We start from the raw sequence: 25448 nt of genomic DNA, 5'->3' as shown, positions 1-25448 counted from the left end.
CCAGCCGTCACTCATCAGACTCCTGCATTCCCAGGAGATGACCAAGGCCACGGTGTGTGTGTTAGATTGTAGGTGTTAGAGATGGGCACGTCTGGCTTGGGATTGTAGTTCTGCCCTTTGCTGGACTTGCTGTGAGGTTTAAAAGAAATAATGGGTGTGAAGTGCAAGGCGCAGTGCCAGGCACAAGAGCTCCCTGACGGGTCTTGTCAGTGTTGGTAGTAGTGAGGAATAGAAAAATACACAGGCCATTTGGCACATAGCGGGCAGTCATCAAATGAGTTGTTGATACTATTCATAAGTTACAGATGGGCTTGTTGTTATATACAAAAGTATATAAAATGCCATTTCTCTCCCCAGAGGTGAGTTTTCTTTGCATAAACAGCGTATTCGTGTGTGTGTGTGTGTGTGTGTGTGTGTGTGCGCGCGCGCGCGTGTGTGTATGAGTGAGTAGAGAACTGTTAGGCTTTGCTTTTTAAGGAAAAATGCTAACCTGCAACTCGCTTTTTTCACTGACCCGTTTGGAGCGGCCACATCGGCTTACCCTGGAATTTGAGCTGGCTTCTCTCGCCCGTAGGGCCAAGATGGAAAGGACCTAGAGGCCCCAGGCAGCTCAGGAGCTAGGCCCTGAGCTCTGTGCTGAGGGGCTGGGCCGGGACCAGGAACAACATGGGCAGGGCCCTGTCTGTGAGGCCCCATTGTAACTCCTGGAGGGTTTTCTTTCCTTCTGCAGATGGTGGAGGAGAGTGAAGAACGGCTGACAGAGGAGCAGATAGAAGCTCTGCTCCACACCGTCACAAGCATCCTCCCTGCGGGGCCAGAGGCTGAGCAGAAGCAAAATACCAACGATGACGTGACAATGGACGAAGAGGACCCAGCATAGAAGAGCACAACTGGCCCAAGTGTCTCGTGAAGTTGAAAGGCCCAGCAGCCATTTCCCAGACATTCAGAGGATTATTTATTTGGTTTTACCTTCTATCCCAACAGGCCTGATTTCCTGGTTAGTTGGGTAAACCACAAAAATAAGCCTTTCTCAAAAACAAGCTAAAAAGAAATCCTTGTGCCTCTGAAAGAAGAAACATGGTGGATAGGCTGAGGTTGTCAGGGCAGAGAGCTAAAGAGAGGAAGAGTGAGTCCAAGAGGACAATACTGTGGAACTCTCTGTGGTAAAAATATTTCTTCTGTGGCCTTTGCCATGGTTGTGGGAAGGTCCCTGTACACAGCTGGTAAAATACTTGGCACTGGCTTTGATGGGCCATATCCTAATTAATTTCATCTGCTTCCCCAGGAGCTTCCCAAGCAGGCATGCAGAGCATTGCTAGGATGAGAGCTGAGTTACGAGAATCCTGTTAGATGGCTAAAAACTCCCGAAGCAGCAAATAGTTGCTCTAAGTTAAAATGAGCCACTGAACTGGGCTCACCTTAGAGGAATCTTTTCCTTGAGAACAGCAGAGATAAGAGAACGCCTGGACAACTCTTCATTAGGTCTAAAGGCCCCTTTCCTCTGCTGGCCTGGGCTTTGTTTACAGCTCACTAATTAGTCTTAAATGGTAGGGCACCAGCTCACTCCAGTTGAAAAGAGGCACTCCAGACTGAATGACCGTGTCACCTGCCTTTCTGAATACCTTCAGTTTCCTGCCCTGTGACAGGCTCTGCCTGTTGAAGCCAGGTGAGCTTCATTTGCACAATGGGCAAATTGTTTGCATCTTTTAAAAAGGGCAATTCCCTGGGGTTCCAGTGGTTAGGACTCTGCACTTTCGCTGCTGAGGGCATGGGATCAATCCCTGGTTGAGGAACTAAGATCCCACAAGGTGCAAATTGTGGCTCGAAACAAAAAAAAACCCCAAAATGAAGAGGGTACAGTTATGTAGCTCTTTTTGTGGATGGAATATGAAGAGCTAGAGGTTAATTAATAAGAATTTGAATTTGTTGACTGTTGCATCAGTTTTTGAATTTAAAATATTAGGATAATTACCATGTGAAGAACTTGTTAATATTCAGGCTTTGGAGAGTTTAGTAGCCCCAGACATGTAGTTGCCTTAGATCCTAGGAATATTGTTAAAAATTAATTTCCCATATTCACTCTGCTCCCTATTTGGGGAAGAAAATGCCCATAGACATTAATTTTTCAAATTGGTACTCATGTTGTAAGATCACATTTTCAGTGCTTCTGTTAATTGGATTACTTCCCACCCCTTGGAATTCCCAGGTTATTTCAGCCTCCCCACCACCCCTGCCAATAGGCAGTTATGTTCATCTTAACCTTATCATCTAAAGATCAGTTGAGATCTGCTTACAGGCAACATTGAAATTAACAGGGCATTTATTTTTTATTTTATATTTTTTAAATTAATTTTTATTGGAGTATGTTTGCTTTACAATGTTGTGTTAGCCTCCACTGCACAACAAAATGAATCAGCCATACACGTACAGGGCATTTATATTTTTATTTTTATTTTTCATTGCAGAAAGAATTCAGTGAGAGACAAAGTGATAGGTAAGAAGTGGATTTATTTAGAGAGAAACACACTCCACAGACAGAGTATGGGTCATCTCAGAAGGTGATAAAGGCCCAGGGCATTTATTTTTAAATCTCTCTTTTGAGTATCAGGAATTTTACCAGGAGCTGTTGATTTGTCAAAGCATGCATGTGCTTGTATTATTTTTGTTGCATTTTGACCTTGAGTGTGTTAGGTGCTTTTTCCTCATGGATTCAGGGCTTAATTAGTTAATAATAAATTGTTTGCAGGTGACTGCCAACTTGTGCTATTTTTATAAATCTTTGAAGAGTTTGTTTTGCCATGGATAGGAAGAAATGAAATGAAATCTGACTTAAAAGCTAACATATATATGTATTTTTTTAATTTTAATTTTTTTCTTAAGTTGAATCTATTTAGATCTAAATTTTGTGTTGGATTTCAAGAAAATTTTAAGTTTCTTTATTTGGGACCTGAATTTAGCCTCTGATTAAGTTTCTGATTAAGTCAGACAGGCTCTAGGAGACTTAACCTTTATAAGAAATATGGTCTTTGTAATATTCCCATAGCATTAGTAATCAACATTTCAGAAATAAAAGGTTGTAATTTACACAGAAACTTAACCAGGATCATATCTGGAAAGGAGAGCTGGGAGTCTATGAGACTTGCTTTTCATTTTATGTCCTTCTGTATGGCTTCAGTTTTTGACCAGGTGACTGTTTTATTCTTTAAAAAGAAAAAAAAATCTTTATTTCCATGTTGTCCTTGGCCTCTGCAAAAGTTATTAAATGTATAGTGGATAGTTAAGTTATGTCCCAAACACGGAGACTGACACCCAGTCCAGTCACTCTGGGAGACGCAGCACTGAGGGGATTGATCTTTCAAGAAGGTACTGCTGAACTCTTAAAAGATGAAGTTGACTCTCAGAGGTTTATCCAAATAATTTCCTTGCCTCTTTTTGCTTAAAAGTTACTGTATGACCCACTACCACCTCAGAGGACTTGCCACTTATTCAAGGCTTGTTCATAAAATAATGGGTACTGTTTTCCTAATCAGTCATTGTGTAAGCATACCAGCTCTCAAGAGCTTATACCCTAATGAGAGATGAGAGGATCAATCCTCCCGTATATTCTTTGCTAAATCATTTTCTCCCCTGAAATCAATTTATTACTGCTTGTGTAAATGGATCATTTCTCAGTAAACTATAAAACAGACCACATACCCTGAAAAGGATCGTCAATCTTATTTAATTACACAATGAACTAAGGGCATAAAAGGAAGCAAAACTGCCCAGAACTGGCCAGAAATCCTTTTACATATTTTAAAAATAAAGGTATAATTCACAGGGACTTCCTTGGCAGTCCAGTGGAAGCTGCACTTAGCCTTCCAGTGCGGGGGGTGTGGGTTTGTTCCCTGGTCAGGGAGCTGGGGTCCCACGTGCCTCGTGGCCAAGGGGCCAAAACATAAAACAGAAGCAATGTTGTAACAAGTTTAATAAAGACTTATAAAAGAGAAAAATGTTCCACATCAAAAAAATCTTAAAAAAAAAGATATAATTCATGTACCATAAAATTTATCATTTTAAAATATACCACTCAGTGGTTTTGAGTATAATCACAAGATTATACAATCATCACTACTACCTAATTCCAGAATGGTTGCATCACCCCTAAAAGAAGCCCCATATCCGTTAGCAGTCATTCCCAATTACCCATAGTCCCTGGCAACCAGTAATCTACTTTCTACTTTCTGTCTGTCTGTATTTGCCTATTTTGGACATTTCATGTAAATTGAATCATACAGTATATGGCCTCTTGTATCTGACTTCTTTCATTTAGCATAATTTTTTCAAGGCTCAAATGTGTTGTACCATTCCTTTTTATGGCTGAATAATACTTCATTGAATGGATATACCACATTTTGTTTATCAGTTCATCAGTTGATAGACATTTGGGTTGTGTCTACTCTTCGGCTGTTATGAATATGCTGCTGTGAACATTCATATATAAATCTTTTGTGACTGTTTACCTTTCTTGAATATACGTGCCTAGGAGTGGAATTGTTGGGTCGTATGGTAACTCTGTGTTTAACATTTTTTTTTTTTAATTAATTTTTTGGCCATGCCTTGTGGCATGCGGAATCTTAGTTCCCCAACCAGGGTTCAAACCCATGCCCCCTGCAGTGGAAGCACAGAATCTTAACCACTGGACCACCAGGGAAGTCCCTGTGTTTAACTTTTTGATGAACTACCAAACTGTTTTCCATAGTACATGTACCATTTCATGTTTCCACCAACAACCCAAGATGGAATCCAGGGAATTCCCTGGCAGTCCAGTGGTTAGGACTCGGCGCTTTCACTGCCATGGCCAGGGTTCAATCCCTGGTCAGGGAACTAAGGTCCCACAAGCCACGCAGCATGGCCAAAAATGATGGAATCCAATCTTTTGCTTGTTATTGTCCCTCTTGTTGATTATAGCCAGCCTAGTGTTTGTGAAGTGCTATCTCGTGGTTTTTATTTGTATTTCCCTAGTAGCTCCTAAGGTTGAGCATCTTTTCATGTGCTTATTGGCCACTTGTATATCTTATTTGGAAAAATGCCTATTGAAATGCTTTGCACCTTAAAAAATTAATAGATTTTGTTTTTTCAAGGAGTTTTAGGTTTACAGAGAAATTGAGCAGAAAGTACAGAGAGTTCCTGTATAGTCCCTTGTCCCCACCCCTCCCAACACAGTTTCCCCTATTAACATCTTGCATTAGTGTGGTGCATTTGTTACAGTTGATGAGCCAGTATTGGTACATCGTTACTAAAAGTCCATAGTTTACATTAGGTTCATTCTTTGTGAACCTAATGTAAGTGCAGAAAGTGCAGTAATGCATACCTAGAATGGGTTTTGACAAATATGTAATATATATATAATGTTATATGTGACATCATTACAGTGTCATCAGAATACTTTCAATGCCCTAAAAATACCGTTTGTTCCACCTATTCATCCCTCCCTCCCTTCCTCTAAATTGTTGGCAACCACTGATCTTTTCACTGTCTTCATAGTTTTGCCTTTTTCAGAATGTCGTATAGTTGGAATCATACAGTATGTAACCTTTTCAGGTTGGATTTTTCACTTAGGTTACTCCATGTCATTTCATAGCATGACAGTTCATTTCTTTTTAGTATTGAATAATATTCCATTGTCTGCATCTACCAGATTGTTTCTCCATTCACCTGTTGAAGGAAATCTTGGTTACCGTCAAGTTTTGGCAATTATCAAAAATAGCTGCTATAAACATTTGTGTGCAGGTTTATGTGGACAGAAGTTTTTAACTCATTTGTGTAAATACCAAGGAGTGTGATAGTTGGATCATATGGTAAGAGGATGTTTAGCTTTATAAGAAACTGCCAAATTGTCTTCCAAAGTGGCTGCACCAGTTTGCATCACCACCAGCATGAATGAGAGTTTCTTTTGTTCCACATCCTCACCAGAATTTGTTGGTGTCATTGTTCTGGATTTTGGTCACTCTAATAGGTGTGCGATATTGTCACATTGTTGTTTTAATTTGCAGTTCCCTAAAGACGTATGTTCAGCATCTTTTCATATGTTTATCTGCCATCTCTCTGTCTTTTTTGATGAAGTGTCCCGATCTCTTGCTCATTTTTTCGTTAGGTTTTTGAGATTTAAGAGGTTTTTAAAATATATTTTGGAAACTAGTTCTTTATCAAATATTGTGTTTTACAAATATTTTTCTCCCAGTCTCTGTGGCTTCTCTTTTCATTCTCTTAACAGTATCTTTCACAGGGCAGAAGTTTTAATTTTAATGAAGTCCATCCTATCCAGTTTTTCTTTCATGGTTCATGGGTTTTTTGTTTTGTTTTGTTTTTTTTTGGCCTCACTGCGTGGCATGTGGGATCTTAGTTCTCTGACCAAGGATCAAACCCGCTCCCCCTGCACTGGAAGCGCTGGACCGCCAGGGAATTCCCTCATGGATCATGCTTTTGATATTGTACCTAAAATGTCATCATGAAGCCCAAGGTCACCTAGATTTTCTTCTGTGTTATCTTTTGGAGTTTTATAATTTTGCATTTTACATTTAAGTCTATGATCCATTTTGAGTTAATTTTTGTAAAAAGTCTAAGACCTTTGTCTACATTCTTTTTTTGGGGGCGGGGGGAGGGTGCTGTGCCTTGTGGCATGTGGGATCTTAGTTCCTCTACCAGGGATCAAACCTGCTCTCCCTGCAGTGGTTGCGTGGAGTCTTAACCACTGGACTGCCAGGGAAGTCGTTACATTCATTTTTGCATGTGAATATTCAGTTGCTCCAGCACCATTTGTGGAAAAGACTATCCTTTCTCCATTCAGTTGCTTTTGTTCCTTTGGCAAAGATCAGTTGATTGTCTTTGTGTGGGTCTGTTTCTAGGCTCTATTTTGTTCTATTGGTCTGTTTTCTATTCTTTCACCAATGTCACATTGCCTTGATTATTGTAGCTTTGTATTAAATCTTAAAGTCATGTAGCATCAGACTCCTAGCTTTGTTCTTCTTCTTTGCCCATTTTTAATTGGGTTGTTTGTCTTTATTGTTGAATTGTAAGATTTCTTTATATAATCTAGATACTAGGCCCTTGACAGATATATGATATACAACTATTTTCTCCCATTTTTGGGTTGTCTTTTCACTTTCTTTATGATGTCCTTTGGAGCACCTAAGTTTTTAATTTAGATAAAATCCAGTATATCTCTTTTTGGTTGTTTTTGCTTCTAATTTTGGCCTCATATCTAAGAATCCATTGCCTAAACCAATGTCATAAATATTTGCTACTGTGTAACTTCTAAAACTTTTATACATTTAGGCCTTCAATCCATTTGAGGTTATTTTTGTATATGGTGTGAGGAGGGAGTCCAGCTTCATTCTTCTGCATATCCATTTATCCTAGCACCATTTGTTGAAACCTGTCCCTGTTCCCCGCCGCCCCCCCGCAAAGTATTCTCTCCCTGAAAAGAAAGTGACTAAGTTTCATCGGTTGGTTCCTGTGGACTACTGAGTTATCTGTCATTTTAGGCCCTCATTAAATGCTATGTAATCCACAGCAGCCTCTAGCCCCTTTAGACTTCACTCTACTGTTTAGAACAGGGATCAGCAAGCTTCATCTGTAAAGGGCCAGATAGTATTTTAGCCTTTGCAGGTCATAAATTACCATCACAACTACATAATTCTGTGGTTACAGCATGAAAGCAGCCATGGACAATATATAGATGAGTGGGACTGTGTTCCAGTACAACTACTTACAGAATTGGGCAGTAATCTGTAATTTGTTGATCCTTGTTTAGATGGTTCCAGAGTGGGGAGGAGAAGGTTCCCTCTCCACCGATAATCTTCCTCATGAGGTCCTCATTGTGTTCTGTAGGACATCTGCACTCTTCCCATGGATGCTTCAAGAGCTGGCATGCTGAATCCTGGTGTAGATTCTACCCACTAGCATGATGCCAGAAGTCTTAAAGTGTGTTTAGTCTTGACTGTCTTACCTGCCACACACTATGGGGCTGGCTTGAGGATTCTGTGTTCAGTCACATAAGCTCTAATTTTAGGTTCAACAAAGGTTTGTTGAGCACATAGTATGTGCCAGGTTCAGTGCTATATCCTTGGGCCATAGAGTCAAACCTCAAGTTGCATATGGCTTGCAAGATAAGACAGGTTAATTAATGCTTCCACTGTTTTCTCTTGATCCATTGTGTACCCTGTCTGTACTTAATATACCTAAAATAGTCTTTCTTTACATCATACCCTCAGCTCAAAAACTGAAAGTCTTCCTATGACATTGAGAATAAAAAATCTATATGACATGAGCAAAATGGAGAGCTAGGAAGCTCCAACCTCTTGTTCCACAACAGAGACATTAAAAACAACCAAAAGCTAGCTAAAGTGAGCTTGTGCGCGCTCTGGAAAACAGTCAGAGGCCTACAGTAACCAAGAATGGCCAATCAAGAAAAAGCTACATTCAAAATGGTAGAAAATTTTGTGGAATTTTTGCTCACCCTTGTCCCCTCACCTCTGGGCAATCTTGCTCTGGAGGAGGCAGAAGCCCGTTTCTCAGTTCCCTCCTTCAAACTGAAGGGAGCAGAGCAAACCTTATTTGCAATATTCTAACTTGTCTGGGAGCTGCCTGAAGAACTAGTTTCTGTTTCCCCTAATTGGATCTCTGCAGGGGAACTCAATAGAAAGTGACAATAATTGCTTATAAAATCAGTAGAATTAGACTCACAAGACACCTAAGACAAGATATTGTGGGTGGAGACATACAATAGACTATCTAGGGCCCCAAGGAGAAATGAGTAAGACTCTGTGTAAGACATATAAAAGCAATTTGTATAGAGAGAAATCACAAAAGGTACACAGATCCAGGTGAGATGTATGCTAAGAACACATCTGAAGACTTAGCTTTCTACTTTGGCTGATCCTAAGGCTCACAACATATCCTAATCAGTAAACGATTTTGCTGGCATAGACCCAGTTTGCCAAGGCTAGGAGAGGTGGTTGTTTTTTCAAATGCCCAATTTTCAACAACAAAAAAATTGCAAGGAACAGGATAGCCTGGCCTATTCAAAGGAAGAAAATGAAGTGCAGGAACCTTCCCTGAAGAAACATAGGTATCAGACTTACTAAATAAAGACTTTAAAACAACTGTCTGAAATAAGCTTAAAGAGTTAAAGGAAGACATACAAAGAACTATAGGAAATCAGGAAAATGATATATGAATAAAATGAGAATAGTAACAAATTATAAAAAAGGAAACATTCTGAAGCTGAAAAATACAATAACTTAATTGAAAATTTCACTGAGGGTTCAACAACAGATTTGAGAAGGCAGAAGAAAGAATCAGCACAAGAGCAAAAAAGGAAAACAAACAGATCCTTAGGGACTTAACAGCACATCAACAAGAGGACCAATATATGTATATGCAAGTACCAGAAGAAGAGAGAAAGAGGAAGAGATTATTTGAAGAAATATTGGCCAAAAACTACCCAAATTTGTGAAGACATGCATCTACAAATCAAAGAAGTTTAAAATCCAAGTAGGATAAATCCAGAAAGACCCACACCAAGACACATTGTAATCAAACTATAGAAAAATAAGGACAATGTTGAAAGCAGCAAGAGAAAGGTGACTCGTCACGTGCAAGGGATCATCAATAAGATTATCAGTTAATTTCTCAGCAAAAACTTTGGAGGCCAGAAGGGAACAGGATGATGTATTTAAAGTGCTGAAAGAAAAAAAAAAAAGACTTTGAACTGAGAGTTCTCTACCTGGCAAAACTATCCCTCAAAAATGAGAGAGAATCACCTCACACCCATTAGAATAGCTACTATAAAACAAAACAAAATAACAAGTGTTGGGGAGGATGTAGAGATTGGAACCCTTATGTACTGTTGATGGTAATGTAAAATGGTGTAACATACAGAAAACAGTATAGCAGGACCTCAAAAAAATAAGCATAGAATTATTGTATAATCCAGCAATTCCACTTCTGGGTATATACCCAAAGAATTGAAAGCAGGATCTAAAAGACGTATTTGTACACCCATGTTCATAGGAGCATTATTGTCACTATCCAAAAGGTGGCAGCAAAATGAAGTGTCCATTGACAGATTAATGGATAAACAAAATGTGATCTATACATATACTGGAATATAATTCAGCCATTAAGGAAAACCTGACACATGCTACAGCATGGATGAAACTTGGGGATATTATGCTAAGTGAAATAAACCAGTCACAAAAGGACAGATACTTTATGGTTCCACTTATATGAGATATAGTCAAAATCATAAACACAAACATAGAATGGTGGTTTCCATGGACCAGGGGGAGGAGATAATCGGTTGTTGTTTAATGGTTATAGATTTCAGTTTTGCTTGCAAGTTGAAAAGAGTTCTGGAAATTCATTGCACAACAATGTAAATGTATTTAGCGCTAATGAACTGTACACTTAAAAATGGTTGAGATAGTAAATTTTTTACTTTTCCACACACAAAAAATACTTGTTTTAAATAATTTTATTTATATTTGGCTGTGTTGGCTCTTCATTGCTGCACACGGGCTTTCTCTAGTTGCAGTGAGCAGGGTCTACTCTTCATTGTGGTGCAAGTGCTTCTCATTGCAGTGGTTTCTCTTGTTGCAGAGCATGGACTCTAGGTGTGTGGGCTTCAGTAGTTGTGGCACACAGGCTCAGTACTTGTGGCTTGCGGGCTCTAGGGTGCAGGCTCAGTAGTTGTGGTGCACGGGCTTAGTTGCTCCACGGCATGTGGGATCTTCCTGGACCAGGGATCAAACCCTTGTCCTCTGCAGTGGCAGGCGGATTCTTAACCACTGCGCCACCTGGGAAGTCCAAAAAAATACTTTTATTGAGGGAGAAATTATGAGTTTCCTAGCTGAACAAAAGCTGAGGGCGTTCATTACCACTAGACCTGCCTTAAAAGAAATGCTCAAGGGAGTCCTTCAGGTTGAAATGAAAGGACTCTGAATAGTAACTCGAAGTCATGTGAAGATATAAAGATCTTCAGTAAAGGTAAATACATGGACAGATATAAAAACCAGTATTATAATTTTTTTCATAACTTCATTTTTTATTCTTTCACAGGATTTAAAAGAGAAAAGCATAAAAAATTATCAATCTATGTTAAATGGTACCCATTATATAAAGATGTAATTTGTGACATCAGTAACATAAAGGGGGAGGGCAGAGCTGTAAAAGAGAGTGTTTTTATATGTGATTTAAGATGTTTGTATCAATAAAAAATAGATTGTTATAACTTTAGGATTTTATATATAATCACCAAGATAAGCATAAAGAAAACATCCAGAATATACACAAAAGGAAATGAGAAGGGAATTCAAACATGTCACAAAAAATCAACAAAACAAAAAGGAAGACAGTAATGGAAGAAATGAGAGACAAAAAGGGTATTAAACATATAGAAAGCAAATAACAAAATGGCAAAAGTTGTATTTCCCTATCAGTAATTACTTTAAATGGATTAAACTTCCCAATCAAAAATCATAGATGGGGCTTCCCTGGTCGCACAGTGGTTGAGAATCTGCCTGCCAATGCAGGGGACACAGGTTCGAGCCCTGGTCTGGGAAGATCCCACGTGCCGCGGAGCAGCTAGGCCCATGAGCCACAACTACTGAGCCTGCGCATCTGGAGCCTGTGCCCCGCAACGAGAGGCCGCGATAGTGAAAGGTCTGCGGCACCGCGATGAAGAGTGGTCCCTGCACCGCGATAAAGAGTGGCCCCCCACTTGCCGCAACTAGAGAAAGCCCTCGCACGAAACGAAGACCCAACACAGCCAAAAATAAATAAATAAAAATTCTTTAAAAAAAAAATCATAGATGGGCAAAATATATTTGAAAAACATGACCCAACTATATGCTCTCTACAAGAGACTCACTTAAGATCTAAGGACATAAATAGGTTGGAAATGAAAGGATCGAAAAAGATATTTCATGCAAATAGTAACCAAAAAAGAGTGGGAGTGAATATACTAATAAGACAAAATAGACTTTAAAAAGATTATGAGACAAAGATATTATAAAAAGTTTAATACAGCAAGAAAATATAATAGTTTAAAACATTTATGTATGTAATAAGACCACCAAAATATTTGAAATAAAAATTGACAATTGAAGGGAGAAATAGATAGCTCCACAATAATAGTAGGAAATTTCAGTACCTCTTTCAATAATGCAAGAACAACCAGGCAGAATCAATAAGGAAATAAAGGACCTGAACAATACTATTACCACCTGGAACTAACAGACTTACAGACACTCTACCCAACAACAGCAGAATACACTTTTCTCAAGTGCACATGGAACATTCTCCAGAACAGACCATACATTAGGCCACAAAACAAGTCAATACATTCAAAGCTGCTGAAATTACAGTTGGCCTTGAACAACATGAGTTTGAACTGTGTGGGTCCACTTATATGTAGATTTTTTTTCAATAAACACGTTGGAAAATGTTTTTGAGATTTGCAACAATTTGAAAAAACTTGTGGATGAACTGCAAAGCCTGGAAATATTGAAAATTTTAAGAAAAAAGTATGTCATAGACATTTCTCCAAAGGAGATATACAAATGTTCCATAAGTTTGTAAAAAGATGCTGGACATTTCTAGTCGTTAGGGAAATGCAAATCAGAACCACTAAGAGATCCACATCAGTTAGGGTGGCTATTATAAAATAAAACAAAATAACAAGTGTTGGTGAAGATATGGAGGAATTAGACTCTTTGTGCATTGTTTGTGGGAATGTAAAACGGTTCATTCACTGTGGAAGACAGTATGGTAGTTCCTCAAAACGTTAAACGTGGAGTTATCATATGATCCAGCAATTCCACTTCTGGGTACATACCCCAGAGAATTGAAAGCAGGAACTTGAACAAATATTTGTATACCCATGTTCATAGCAGTATTATTTTCAATAACCAAAAATAGAAAGAACCCCAATGTCTGTTGATGTGATAAGTGGATAAACAACATGTGAATATATATAAAAATCTAAGCATTTAACACTAGCATTCTAGGTCCTTCCCAATCTGGTTCCCAATAAAATTTCCAACTTTATTAGTCTCCTGTACAACCCTCTGTTCCAGCTGAATGGATCCACTCATTCATTTACTGAACACGTTTTTGAGTGTCTACCATGCAAGGCAGTGAAGGTACGATGTGACTCTGTCATCCAGAGCCCCTGCCTTCAGAAAGCTTTATGTTCTAGGGGAAGAGATGCTAACTGATCAGTTTCATAATTCATTATTTCATTATAACTACAGTTGGAATTAGAAGTGAGAATGAGCTAAGAGAGCCTATAACAGAGAACCTGACCTAGTCTGGTAGAATCAGGAAAGGTTCTCTGAGAAAGGAATGTTTGGACTTGAAGGATGAGTAAAAGTTAGTGAAAGAAAGAACATTCCTTGAAAATATTCTTTGTTTTCCTATCCCTATGTTTTTGTGAATACTGTGCCATCTGCTTATACTACATTACTTCTTCAGGTATCCAAGTTGTAACTCAAGATTTGGCTCATACCCGCCATTCTCCAGAAAACCCCTCCTGAGCTCTTGCATGTTGATAATAGTATGTGCTCTTTATATCTGAAAGTCAATTTTCCTGGATACAAAGTCCTTGAGTCACATTTTCTTTTCCTTGAATTTAAAATATTCAGTTACTCTATTTTCTTCTGGCATCAAGCACTTACGTTAAAAAGTCTGACAGTATCCTCATTTTGTTTCTTGTATAAGCCACTTGCTTTTCTTCTTTTTTCTTTTTTTTTTTTGCCTAGACGCTCAAAGGATTTTTTTTTTCTCCTGAGAGTCTGGTGAATTTACTAGAATATGTCTTGGCAGTGGTTGTTTGAGTCAAGTATTCTTAGATGCGTATGGTGTATATATAGTTTCAGATATTTTTTTCTTCAATTTGGGAACATTTCTGGAATTTTTTTACATACTTTCTTGATTTTATACATATTTTATACCAAGATATATATACCTTGATTTTTTATCTATTTTCTTGATTTTTGCCCCCCCCCTTTTTTTTTTTTTTTTTTTTTGCGGTACGCGGGCCTCTCACTGCCGTGGCCTCTCCCGTTGTGGAGCACAGGCTCCGGACGCTCAGGCTCAGCGGCCATGGCTCACGGGCCCAGCCGCTCCGCGGCATGTGGGATCTTCCCGGACCGGGGCACGAACCTGTGTCCCCTGCATCGGCAGGTGGACTCTCAACCACTGTGCCACCAGGGAAGCCCTATTTTCTTGATTTTTATATTTATTCTGTTCATTTGCTTCACTTCTCTGCTTCAGAGACTTCTATATTCTGTATTAGTTCTTCGCCTATCTTCCATATTTGTCATTTTCATTCAGATCATTTTGCTCTCTTCTATGATTTCTTTTTTTAAAAAAATAAATTTGTTTATTTTATTTTTGACCGCACTGGGTCTTCATTGCTGCACGTGGGCTTTCTCTAGTGTGGGGAGCGGGCTCTACTCTTCGTTGTGGTGTGCAGGCTTCTCATTGTGGTGGCTTCTCTTGTTGCAGAGCATGGGCTCTAGGCATGTGGGCTTCAGTAGTTGTGGCACATGGACTTAGTAGTTGTGGCGCGCAGGCTGTAGAGTACAGGCTCAGTAGTTGTGGTGCACGGGCTTAGTTGCTCCACGGCATGTGGGATCTTCCCAAAGCTGGGCTCAAACCCGTGTCCCCTGCATTGGCAGTTCTTAACCACTGTACCACCAGTGAAGCCCTCTTCTATGATTTCTTTAAAAAATTTCCTCCTATTTTCCTTAAGACATTTTTTTTTAATTGCATTTATTTGGTCTTATGTTTCTTCTAATTTAGTCTTCATTTTTTCCCCTTCTAATTTTTACTCTGAGTAAAGTAAAACTCTTATTTATGAGTTTTTGTAACTTTATTTACTGTGGTTCATTCATGTCATGTAGCATTTCTTATTAATTTTTAGCTGGTTTTAAAATAGTAGGTTGCAATTTGAGCTGTTTCGTGTGCATGTATTTCTGGTGTGCTCATTAGCTTATAGAAATGTTATACTCTTTTTTTTTTTTAATAATAACCTTGTATGAAATTTGACCCCAATAATTTTCTGCTGTTTATTTTTATATGAAATTACTTTTCTGGAACTTTTAGAAGGAGTTGTGTGGTTCAGGATGGTTTTACAAACTTCACAAACGTCCCTCTTTTGTTGTTTTCATATAATATTTAAAAATATGGTGGCTTGCTGACTCTGTTCCCCTCCCACTCTTTTTTTTAGACCAAGGATTGGCAAAGGCCACCTGTTTTTTTGTAAATAAGGTTTTATTAGACCACAGCCCTGCTCATTCATTTACATATGTTTATGGCTGCTCTCAGGCCAAATCTGCAAAATTGAGGAGTTGCAACATGGACCGTGTAGCCTACAAGCCAAAAATATTATGGTCTAGCCCTTTAAGGCCCTGATTTAGACCTCTTCTGTCTTTGTCTCTCTATTGTCCCTGTTTTGCTCAATTTTGACTTTCTTTGTCTCTCTATTGTCCCTGTATTGCTCAATTTTGACTTTATCCCTCACAGTGTCTTCTCACTGTGAGGCACTGTCAAGGAAGCCAGTCAGTTTAGAGAGTTCAAAGGGACCCACACTGCTTCAGACCTTAGTACCCCTTACATTTAAAAAATTGTGGTAAAATATACATATAACATAAAATTTATCATTTTAACCATTTTTAGTTTAACAATTCAGTATATTCACAGTGTTGTGCAATCATCACCACTGTATATTTTCAGAACTTTTTTATCACCCCAAACTAAAACTCTGTACCCATTAAACAGTAATTCCCCATTCCCCCTCTTTCTCTAGCCCCTGGTAACCTCTATTCTACTTTCTGTCTCTATGAATTTGCCTATTCTAAGCACTTAATGTCCTTCAGTGTCTGCTTTATTCTACTAAGCATAATGTTTTCAAGATCATCCATGTTGTAGTAGGTATCAGAATTTTGTTCCTTTTTATGACTGAATAATATTCCATTGTATGTATATATCACATTTTGTTGATCCATTCATTTATTGATGGACACTTCAGTTGTTTCTGCCTTTGAACATTGGTGTACAAATATCTGTCTGAGTCCCTGCTTTCAATTCTTTTGAGTATATATCTAGAAGTGGAATTGCTGGATTATTCAGTAATTCTATTTTAACTTTTTTTGTTGTTTGTGTGTGTGTGTCTTTTTTTTTTTTTTTTTTTTTTTGGTTGCACTGTGCTTGCAGAATCTCAGTCCCCCGACCAGGGATTGAACCCGGGCCATGGCAGGGAAAGCCTGGAATCCTAACCATTAGGCCACCCGAGAACTCCCTGTTTTTAACTTTTTGAAGAACTGTCACAGTGGCTTTCCATTTTTCCACAGTGGCAGCACCATTTTATATTCCCACCAGCAGTGCACTTGGATTCCAGTTTCTCTACATCCTTGGCCAACATTTGTGTTTTTCAGTTCTGCTTTTGTTTTAGTAACAGCCATCCTCAGGAGTATTAAGCGTCATCTCATTGTGGTTTTGATTTGCATTTCCCTAATGATTAGTGATGTTGAGTATCTTTTCATGTGCTTATTGAGCACTTGTGTTTCTTCTTTGGATATATGTCTATTTGAGTCCTTTGAATTGTATTTGTTGTTGAGTTGCAGAAGTTCAGTTCTTTATGTATTTTGGGTATTAATTCCTTATCAGATATATGATTTGCAAATATTTACTCCCATTTGTGTGTTATCTTTTCACTCTCTTGATAGTGTCCTTTGATTGTTTTCCCTTTTAGAATTAATAAATAATTTATGGAGAGATATTTTAAGATTATGTAAATATCCTCTTCCTCATCAGACTTTCACTCACTAATTCAAGCATCTATCAGTGATTTTTTCCTGAATCAATGGCTACTATTTTTGCACACCAACCATGTTCCAGATACTGCGCTAGGTGCCTACCATGCATTATCCCTATGTCATAGATGAGGAAACTGAAGCTGAATAGGTGAAATAACAGTGTAAGGACTCCTAGCAAGCAGTAGAAATGGGAGTAGACTCAGGACTGTCTGCTCCAGAGCTAGAGCTCATGTGCTAGAGCTTGGGAAGCAAGCGTTAGCTGGAAACTTGGGGCTCCAAGCATCACGTCTATTGAGCTAGCCTGTTTTTGATGCTCCTTCCTTGTGTTTCCCAAACACCCGCGACCTTGAGAGGGGGAAGGACAGGCAGACTTCAGGGCTATGGGCTGTGACGTGCTGGGTGTGTTCTGCAGTCAGGAACCAATCCCCTGATAGAGTACCAGCTACCCAGACTGATCTGCTTACAGTTTATTGGGTCACTGTGTATCTGCAGTGTTCTGCAGGTATGGTTGAGTCAGTAGCTGGGCTCACAGAACCAGAAGTCCCAAGTTGTCCTTTCAATGATAGGGGTGGGGGAGGTGGTCTTAGTAACCTGGCAGGTTCTGGGTTAAACACTCCCCCTCTTTCCTCCTCTGGGGCCTTAGCTGGGAGGAACAGAACATAGGCAGGGTGGAGTCCTGGGGCAGGGAGCCAGAGCCCTGAGTCATAGGGAAACCAAGGAGTCAGGGTGAGGGCACCCTGTTGAGCCAGAAAACCTAGAGGAAAGCCATGATCTGACTGCTGGGAGGAGGGAGAAGTCAGCACATGCAGGTGAGGTCACAGGAGGGATCACAGTCAGAAATGGAGCCAAGAACAAGCTCCACTGGGTCAGGATCACATGAGGTTGGTATAGGAGATGCTGAACCTGTGTCTGGAGATCTCCACTGTGGGAGGCTTATTCTCCAGGGCTGACAGTGGCCTAAGCCACACAAGGCCAGGTGTGTGCATTAGTCACAGGTGCCTTATTGGATCAGGCTTCGTGGTGGACATTCACCTCTCCAGCTACAATTGGGCATCTCCAATAGGCCCATACCCACCTCCACTGCCTGGGATTCAGCCTCTGTATCCTATCAGCTGGGGTCACCTAGCTCAGCTCCTCATCTGCTGTGATTACTCAGTCAGACCCCAACCCTCTCTTGGATGAAAACTGCATTCTTCATGAGCTTGACTCTCAGACACTTCCCGTGTACTGGCATTTTTTTGTTTTGTTTGTTTTTGTTTTTTTAACCATCCAGAAATAATTCCAAGCTTACAAAAAGTTGCAAAAATAAAAGCAGCACAATATAAAAATATGCATTTTTCCCCCAAACCATCTTAAAGTGAGTTAAATACATCATGACTCTTGACACCTAAATACTATATAATTAATTATTGCTAGTGTTTTCTCCCTTACAATGAATAAGCAGTGCTGGGAGACCATGCAAATTTTCCTTAACAAAATTGCCCCCTAGATTGAGCATCCCCTGATTCTTCCCTAATCCAGTCTTTACCGCAATGGTTAAAAAACGGGTTTGCTGACTCCAGCACTTCCTCCACATCTTCCATTCTGCCCTCAAAACCCCATTTTTTCAAAAGTGCTGCCTTACTTCCTGGGTGGGGTTCCAAGCCTATCTTGTACCAGGCCTGGACTCAGTCATTTCAGCGAGGAGCATGACTCCTTGTAGTGGTGAAGGTATCAGCGATCAAGTTCAGAGAACTGGGTGTCCTCTGCTACTGGAGTGCCTTTGCTTCCTGGCTCTTTCAATGGACAGAGCTAGGAAATATATGCTTGTGTATGCACATGTACATACATACACATATTTGCATATTCATACATATGTATAATATCAACATGCATATACGTATTTTAGAAATCATGAATTTACACTGATACCTCCTCACAGAGTTATTTCTTGCTTTGCCCACTCTGTATTTATATGTCCCTCCCTCAGTAAGAATCCTGGCTCCCAACCGTATCAACATATTTGCTCAATCCTATATTACATCTAAAGTGGTTTATTACATCCAAGATGGTTTCTGAATTGCTTTGCACACACCATTACAAACAGCAGACCTACCAAAAGGAGTTCAGGATTTGTTTCCAATTCTTCCCCCTCCCGCCACACCCCTGCCCCCAGTTGAGGGTATGTAGTCAAATACTGTGTTAAGTTACTTGAGTTGATTCTTCTTTTTAGTGTGGTTATGGTGCTTATTTGATTATTTCCATTGTTTCAGTTTGCTTTCAGTTTTAACTTACCTCCTTTCCATTCTTATTGATTTAATTTTATTTTTGAATGTGTGACATATTACCATACTTTCAAAAGTCAAATCTATAAAAAAAGGTATGCTCAGAGGACTATCACTTCCACCTATTCTCCTCCGCCCCTTGTAGGTAACCAATGACATTGTTTCCTGATTTATCCTTCCTGTGTTTTATTTCGTAATGATAATCAGTTATACGTATATTTTTCTTATTTTCCCTTCGCTCTCGAGCAAAAGTTAGCATACTATATATGTGTGATATAATAAGAAATATATTTGGTCTTTGTTCCCAGTTCCTTGCACAGAGCTCCCGAGACCCTTGAGATTTCCTGAGTGATGGGATTATCTTTAGTTACTCATAAGGAGCCCATTTTTTTGAGCACACCTGAGTTTATGCTAATGAGATGATATAGTGTGGAGCCCCTAGATAGCTTCAGGATGGGGCTGGTCACCAGAAAGACCAAGTGATTAGAAGGCTGGAACTTTCAGCCATGCCCACCAACCAGCCCTCCTTCTAGCAGTTGTTCTGGCCAGAGCCCACCTGGATCACACATGAGCCAGGATAAGAGGCCTGAACAGTTTGGGACTCTAACTCAGCCTCTGGTTACCAGGAATGGGAGAGAACCTTACAGTCCATCAGGAACTTTCTTGGCACTGACAGTGTGGGAACAGCGGTGAAGGCTATAAACAATGTCTTGGAGAATGAGGGTTGGGGCAGCCCCATGAGGTATCTTGAGTAAAGGACAACTACGATTGGGCTGTTCTGAGTGGCTGAATCCTGTCTATACTTTTGTGCAAGAACATACACCTCACATGCCCTTTAATACTCTCTCTAGTTTTCAGCCTCCTTTGAGTGACCTGGCCCTTGCTCTTGGAAGCCATGCTGGTGAGTGCCTAGCAGGAGTACAAGCCCTAGGCCAGATGAATCCAGGTTCTGCTGTTTACTTGTTGCAGGACCTTGAAATTACTTAACTTCCTTATCTTTCCATCTATGAAATGTGAATAATCAGAGTAACTACCTCCTGGGATATTAGCGGGGGTGTTATCAAATGAAATCGTGTTCACAGAGGGCTAATGCATTCCTGGCAGAGTCAGTGTCCAGCAAATATTAGCTTTCTGAGTTTATGTCTTGGTTCATTTCTGGCTTTGTGCCCCAAGTTCTTCTTGGCTTTCCTGTGGTCCTTAGTGTTAGCCTCATCCTTGGTGTCAGCATCCTTGAGTCCAAATGGGAATGGGGAGCAGTCAGTCTCTCAATCTGTCCTGTCCTCTGGGTCAAGGCTTTAAAAAAATTTTTTTTAACTAAAACTCACAGCAAAATATACAGTTAATATCAGCATATGGACATATATACATATATATGTAACTGAAACCAAAGTTTTATGAAACAGTCCTTATCTTTACTATGTACAATGTTCTCTTATAATTTTCTCTTCTATTGTATTCTAGTCTGTCCTTTTAAACAAATATGTTGATTATGCCTCCATGCAATCTCATGACTCACTAATGGGTTAGCACCCATAGTTTGAAAAGCATTGCTGAGAACTCTTCTGTCTCTGTCTTCAAATAGGGAATTAAAAAATGAGAAGAAAGGCTTCCCTGGTGGCACAGTGGTTGAGAGTCCACCTGCCGATGCCGGGGACACGGGTTCGTGCCCCGGTCCGGGAAGATCCCACAAGCTGTGGAGCGACTAGGCCCGTGAGCCATGGCTGCTGAGCCTGCACATCCGGAGCCTGTGCTCCGCAACAGGAGAGGCCACAGCAGTGAGAGAGGCCCGCGTACCGCAAAAAAAAAAGAAAAAGAAAAAAAGTCAATAGAAAAAATATATATAAGAACAAAAAATATATATTTCCTCCAAGTAGATTTAATTAATTCAACAGACCTATAGTAGGATATATAATTGTTTCACCATTACTCCTTCCCTTCCCTGCAAGGTGATTATATATACCTTCTTGCTAAGTGGTCCATTGTGAGGTTTGGCCATGTTACTTCTTATGGCTTTTGGCAAGTGAGCAGGAATGACTCATATAATGTCTGAGCAGAAACTTTAAAAGCAAAAAATTGCATAGTTTGGCTTGGTCTCTAGTGATTTTGCCCTCTGCTATGAGAAAAGTGTGTTTCAGATAGGTCTGTTCCTTTGGGCTGGGTCCCAGAGTGAGAAAGTACACAGATCCAAAGTGCAGCCTATCCTCAGCCCTCATGTAACATGAAAAACAAATATTTGTTGTTATAAGCCACTGAGATTTGGGGTTGTTTGTTACTGCAGCAAAAGCTGACTATTCCAAGAAGCAACTTAATGAAAAAAAAAAAAAGAGAAAAAACCCAAAGCATTCTTTTGAACATTTAAACAATACAAAAATATATAAAGTAAAACATAAAGTTCCCTTTCACCAACTCCCTGCTCCTTCAGGAGTCATCATTGGTAACATTTTGGTGCATGTCCTTTCAGAGAAGGAAATTTTTGAAATGGTTGTTTTCTAATCTTAATGAGATAAAATTAGTACACGATTTCCCATATCGTGTTTTATCGCCTGTTTATTTACATATGGCTGCTTTCACACTAAAATAGCAGAGTTGAGTATTGCAACAGAGACGGTAATGCCTAACATATTTACTGTCTGGCCCTTCACAGAAGAAATGTGCTCACCCTTGACCTAAGTTTACCAAATGTTGACATTTGGCATTTTGTAACTTTTGTTTTTATTTCTCTCTCTTTTATATATGGATTTTTCCCCTAAACTATTTAAAATAAAGTGTAGATATCATGACACTTTATATATTTCAGTATGTATTTCCTAAGAATAAGTGTACTCTTATACATAACCTGTCAACTCTAATTTAAATATAATAGCCAGTTATTTTACTAGCAAAAGTGAGTTTATTTGGGAATAGCAGAGGAATTGAAATTTGGGATATGTGAACCATGGTGGACAACAGGCAAGTCCAGAGAATAAGGAAGGGAGACTTGCTTTTATAGGGAAAAGCAGGGAATTGTGAAGGGCTTGTGATAACCAAAGAGTCCATTGGAGGAAGCTGGTAGGTCAAAGTATGGAGCGTTCTCACAGGTTGGGCTACTACAGTCTCTAATTGCCTGGGTTGTCATGGGTGGAGAGAAGTTTTCTTCTTGTGCTGGATAGTAAAGTAGAGGCATCTTCCTGTCAGAGATGTAGGTATATATCTCTTCCTGTTTGGAGCAGTCAATGATGCGTGGTGGGGCATGAGAGCTTCCCCTACAGGCCTGTCCCAACTCCAGTTTTAGCTGAGGTTTCTTTAATTGTTTCCACATTTCCCCCTTTTGATCAAAATCTTTCCTGGAAAGCATTGCTGATCAAGAGTCAGGATCTCTGCACGTAGTGGTTTGTCCCTCGGTGCCAGGAAGGATCTTCCCTGGTTGTTATGTCCCATGTGGGAGGGAAGTACACAAATCAGAAACCTCTTGAGTCTCTATTTGAGTAACAAGGAAAGGTGGTAGGAAGAACTCTCAGGCATTTCTTGTTTAAAGTCCATATTTAGTCAAGGTTGTAAGTGCTAGAAATTACCTCAAAGTGCTGAACTAGCTCATCTTATTAGGCATGTCATTTTTGCAAAGGTTCAACAAGCAATAGGTACAGAACTTAACAAACAGGACCACAGATCATTATAAAATGATACTTAATTATCTTTTTGATCAAAGTAACAAAGATTTCAAAGACAAATAGAAAATGTTACATAGTTGTAAGGGAGACTTAGCTCTTTTAATATTGAGAAGATTTCTTAACTAATCAGAGACTTGACTAAGACAACATGAAGCACAGGAAATAATTTTGGTAAAATAGAAATCTCTGTTTTCTAAGCCGATTACTTAAAGGTAAGGAAAAACCTTTCACAATTTTTTGTCAGGAGTAGATCAATATTCCAAGAAAATCTTGTTCTTTTAGCAAATGAAAGAAAATTGTTTTAGTTTTATATAAGTACACCACTGATTTTAAAGCTTAGTCTCAAAGCCTTTATAATCTTCACCAGCTTGACCACACATAAAGTTTCTTTTTTCAAAGATTCTTTTTCCACAAATCTTCTACAACTTACTATTTCCATTTAGCTTTGTCCTGTCTTTCCTCTTTCCTATTCTGAAACAATCAGCCTTATTTTAGGACAAAATTACTTTCTTTCCCTCAACAAAATTTCCATTCCTCATACCTTTTAATGCCAAAAGCACATATTCTTCTTTCCTTGCATACAGAGTTATTTTCCCTTATTATTCCTAGTAACTTCACTAGAACGGTCTGTTATTGACAAATTTCTGCATACATTTCATAATTCCTAAAAGCATGTTTTCCCCACAGTAAAATTTCCAAAATATGGCATGCTTACCAATAGATCCAACTATCTTTAATTCCTTTGTAAAGGAAGCCCAAAGTGAATGAACCCATTTTTAGTAATGTTTCAGTATTTTATCTTACTTGGGAATGATGTAGATATTTAATGATTACCCATCATTTAACATAGCAAAACTGTAAGATTCCAAGTTACCAAAAAGATTTGGGGAAGCTACCTAAAAGCATTACTTATAAACCTTTATCTCATTCACATCCAATTTACTTGTTTTCAACAGTCATGTTTAGATCACTCACAAAACTTTTTATCATACCAAGTTATTTTTCTTGCTGACAAATTTTGTAACAAAGATAACATGAACTTATCTGACCAGTAAGCTCAGGTAGAATAAAAATGGTATGCCTGCATTATTTTCAGTGTTGATAACTCCAAAGATATGCCTATTTTAATTAAATCCCAAACTAGCTTTCATTCATCAACATTAATCTCAGATCATGTAAACCTGAAAAGCACCTGGTCCAGTCTCTGTTATATTTTAACTCATATAAGTGCTTGTTTGTTTTTAAACCAATTAAATAGAGCTCTTTTATAAATTAATTTTAGCAATACCATCCACAGGTAGAAAAGGAAAAAACAAAACCCACACATCTATAACACATATATACACATAGACACAAATGAAAATACAGACAGATGCAAACAGGGACCTTCTAGGTTTGTTTTAAATTTTAGCCATGTCTCAGATACAAACTCAAAAGAATAGTTAGATCCAAATTGTGTCTCTGGCATGCTGTAAGAATGCTTTTAGAGCTGTTTATGGGTGGAGTCAATTTGTCTTTTAGAAGCTTCTGCATACCAATCAAAGAATGCATTTTATTGTCTCCCTAAGAGTTTGGAGTTCTCTCTTTTAAGGGTGCTCCGTAAGTTGGACTTTTTTTTTTTTTTTTTTTTTTTGCGGTACGCGGGCCTCTCACTGTTGTGGCCTCTCCCGTTGTGGAGCACAGGCTCCGGACGCGCAGGCTCAGCGGCCATGGCTCATGGGCCTAGCCGCTCTGCGGCATGTGGGATCTTCCCAGACCGGGGCACGAACCCGTGTCCCCTGCATCGGCAGGCGGACTCTCAACCACTGCGCCACCAGTGAAGCCCTGGACTTATTTAAAACAAGGTGCCCCCTTTTGAACAGGGTGGGGTGACTTACCAAAAAGCTTCAACAGACAGACAAACAGAAAGCAACTTTTCTCCTATTATCAAAAATCTAGGGCAGTTGATATTTAAATCCTTCCTTCTAGTTGTTTATTTGCTCCAGATAACTTAGAAACAGTAACTAGGGGTTTAGCATTTGGATCCTCAGAGGGTTCGATTTTAAAGGGGTTGGTTTTCCCAGAGGAAAGAGGAAGGTGGCATTGGGGGTGGGGCCAGAGCACAAGGTGGAGTCTGAGACAAAGGAGGCAGAGAAGACACACAAGATGGCCCCTGAGACAAAGAACCTGGGGGAGGGGAACACAAGAAGTATGAGGTTTCAGAAGTCATTTTGTTCTTTTCTCTCTCTTTTTTTTTTTTTTTTTTTTGGGGGGGGCCATACTGTGCAGCATGTGGGATGTGGGATCTTAGCTCCCCAACCAGTCACCAAACCCACACCCCCCGCATTGGAAGCCCGGAGTCTTAACCACTGGAACAGCAAGGAAGTCCTAGTCATTTTGTTCTTTTCTACTTTTTTGGTTGTTTCTGCCAATTTAGAAACGGTATCTTGCAAAGAGGTAATTTTAGAGTTTTGTGTGTATTTGGAAGCTTCCAGGTACCAATAAAAATAAATATACCATTTGTTTTGTTTAATTTTAAAACCATGGACCTCCAATTTAGTCTTATTAAAAAAAATGAGTTTGGGAAGACTGAAAACTACCCATAATGGCCACTGTAATTCTGAATTACCTTTAGTTTTCTCAGCCCACTTAGTTAAAAATGTGCATGTGGGGAGCCCATAGTTTTTAAACAT

General features: G+C 39.3%; 1 protein-coding gene across 9 annotated transcripts in view; it reads left to right on the top strand.

Moving 5' to 3' along the window:
• The window catches only part of CRCP (CGRP receptor component), an 83092-nt gene extending 76110 nt beyond the window's left edge, over positions 1 to 6982 (top strand). For all 9 annotated transcript variants that reach the window (XM_060285758.1, XM_070043783.1, XM_060285760.1 and 6 more), the window contains one exon: positions 731 to 6982. In XM_060285758.1, the coding sequence (XP_060141741.1) occupies positions 731 to 880 (150 nt within the window). In that variant the 3' untranslated portion in view covers positions 881 to 6982. The remainder of the gene's footprint in view (positions 1 to 730) is intronic.
• Positions 6983 to 25448: the final 18466 nt, after the last annotated feature.

This window comes from Globicephala melas, chromosome 15 (assembly GCF_963455315.2).
Source record: "Globicephala melas chromosome 15, mGloMel1.2, whole genome shotgun sequence".
Lineage (NCBI taxonomy): Eukaryota > Metazoa > Chordata > Mammalia > Artiodactyla > Delphinidae > Globicephala > Globicephala melas.
This window is presented reverse-complemented; position numbering and strand designations above follow the sequence as displayed.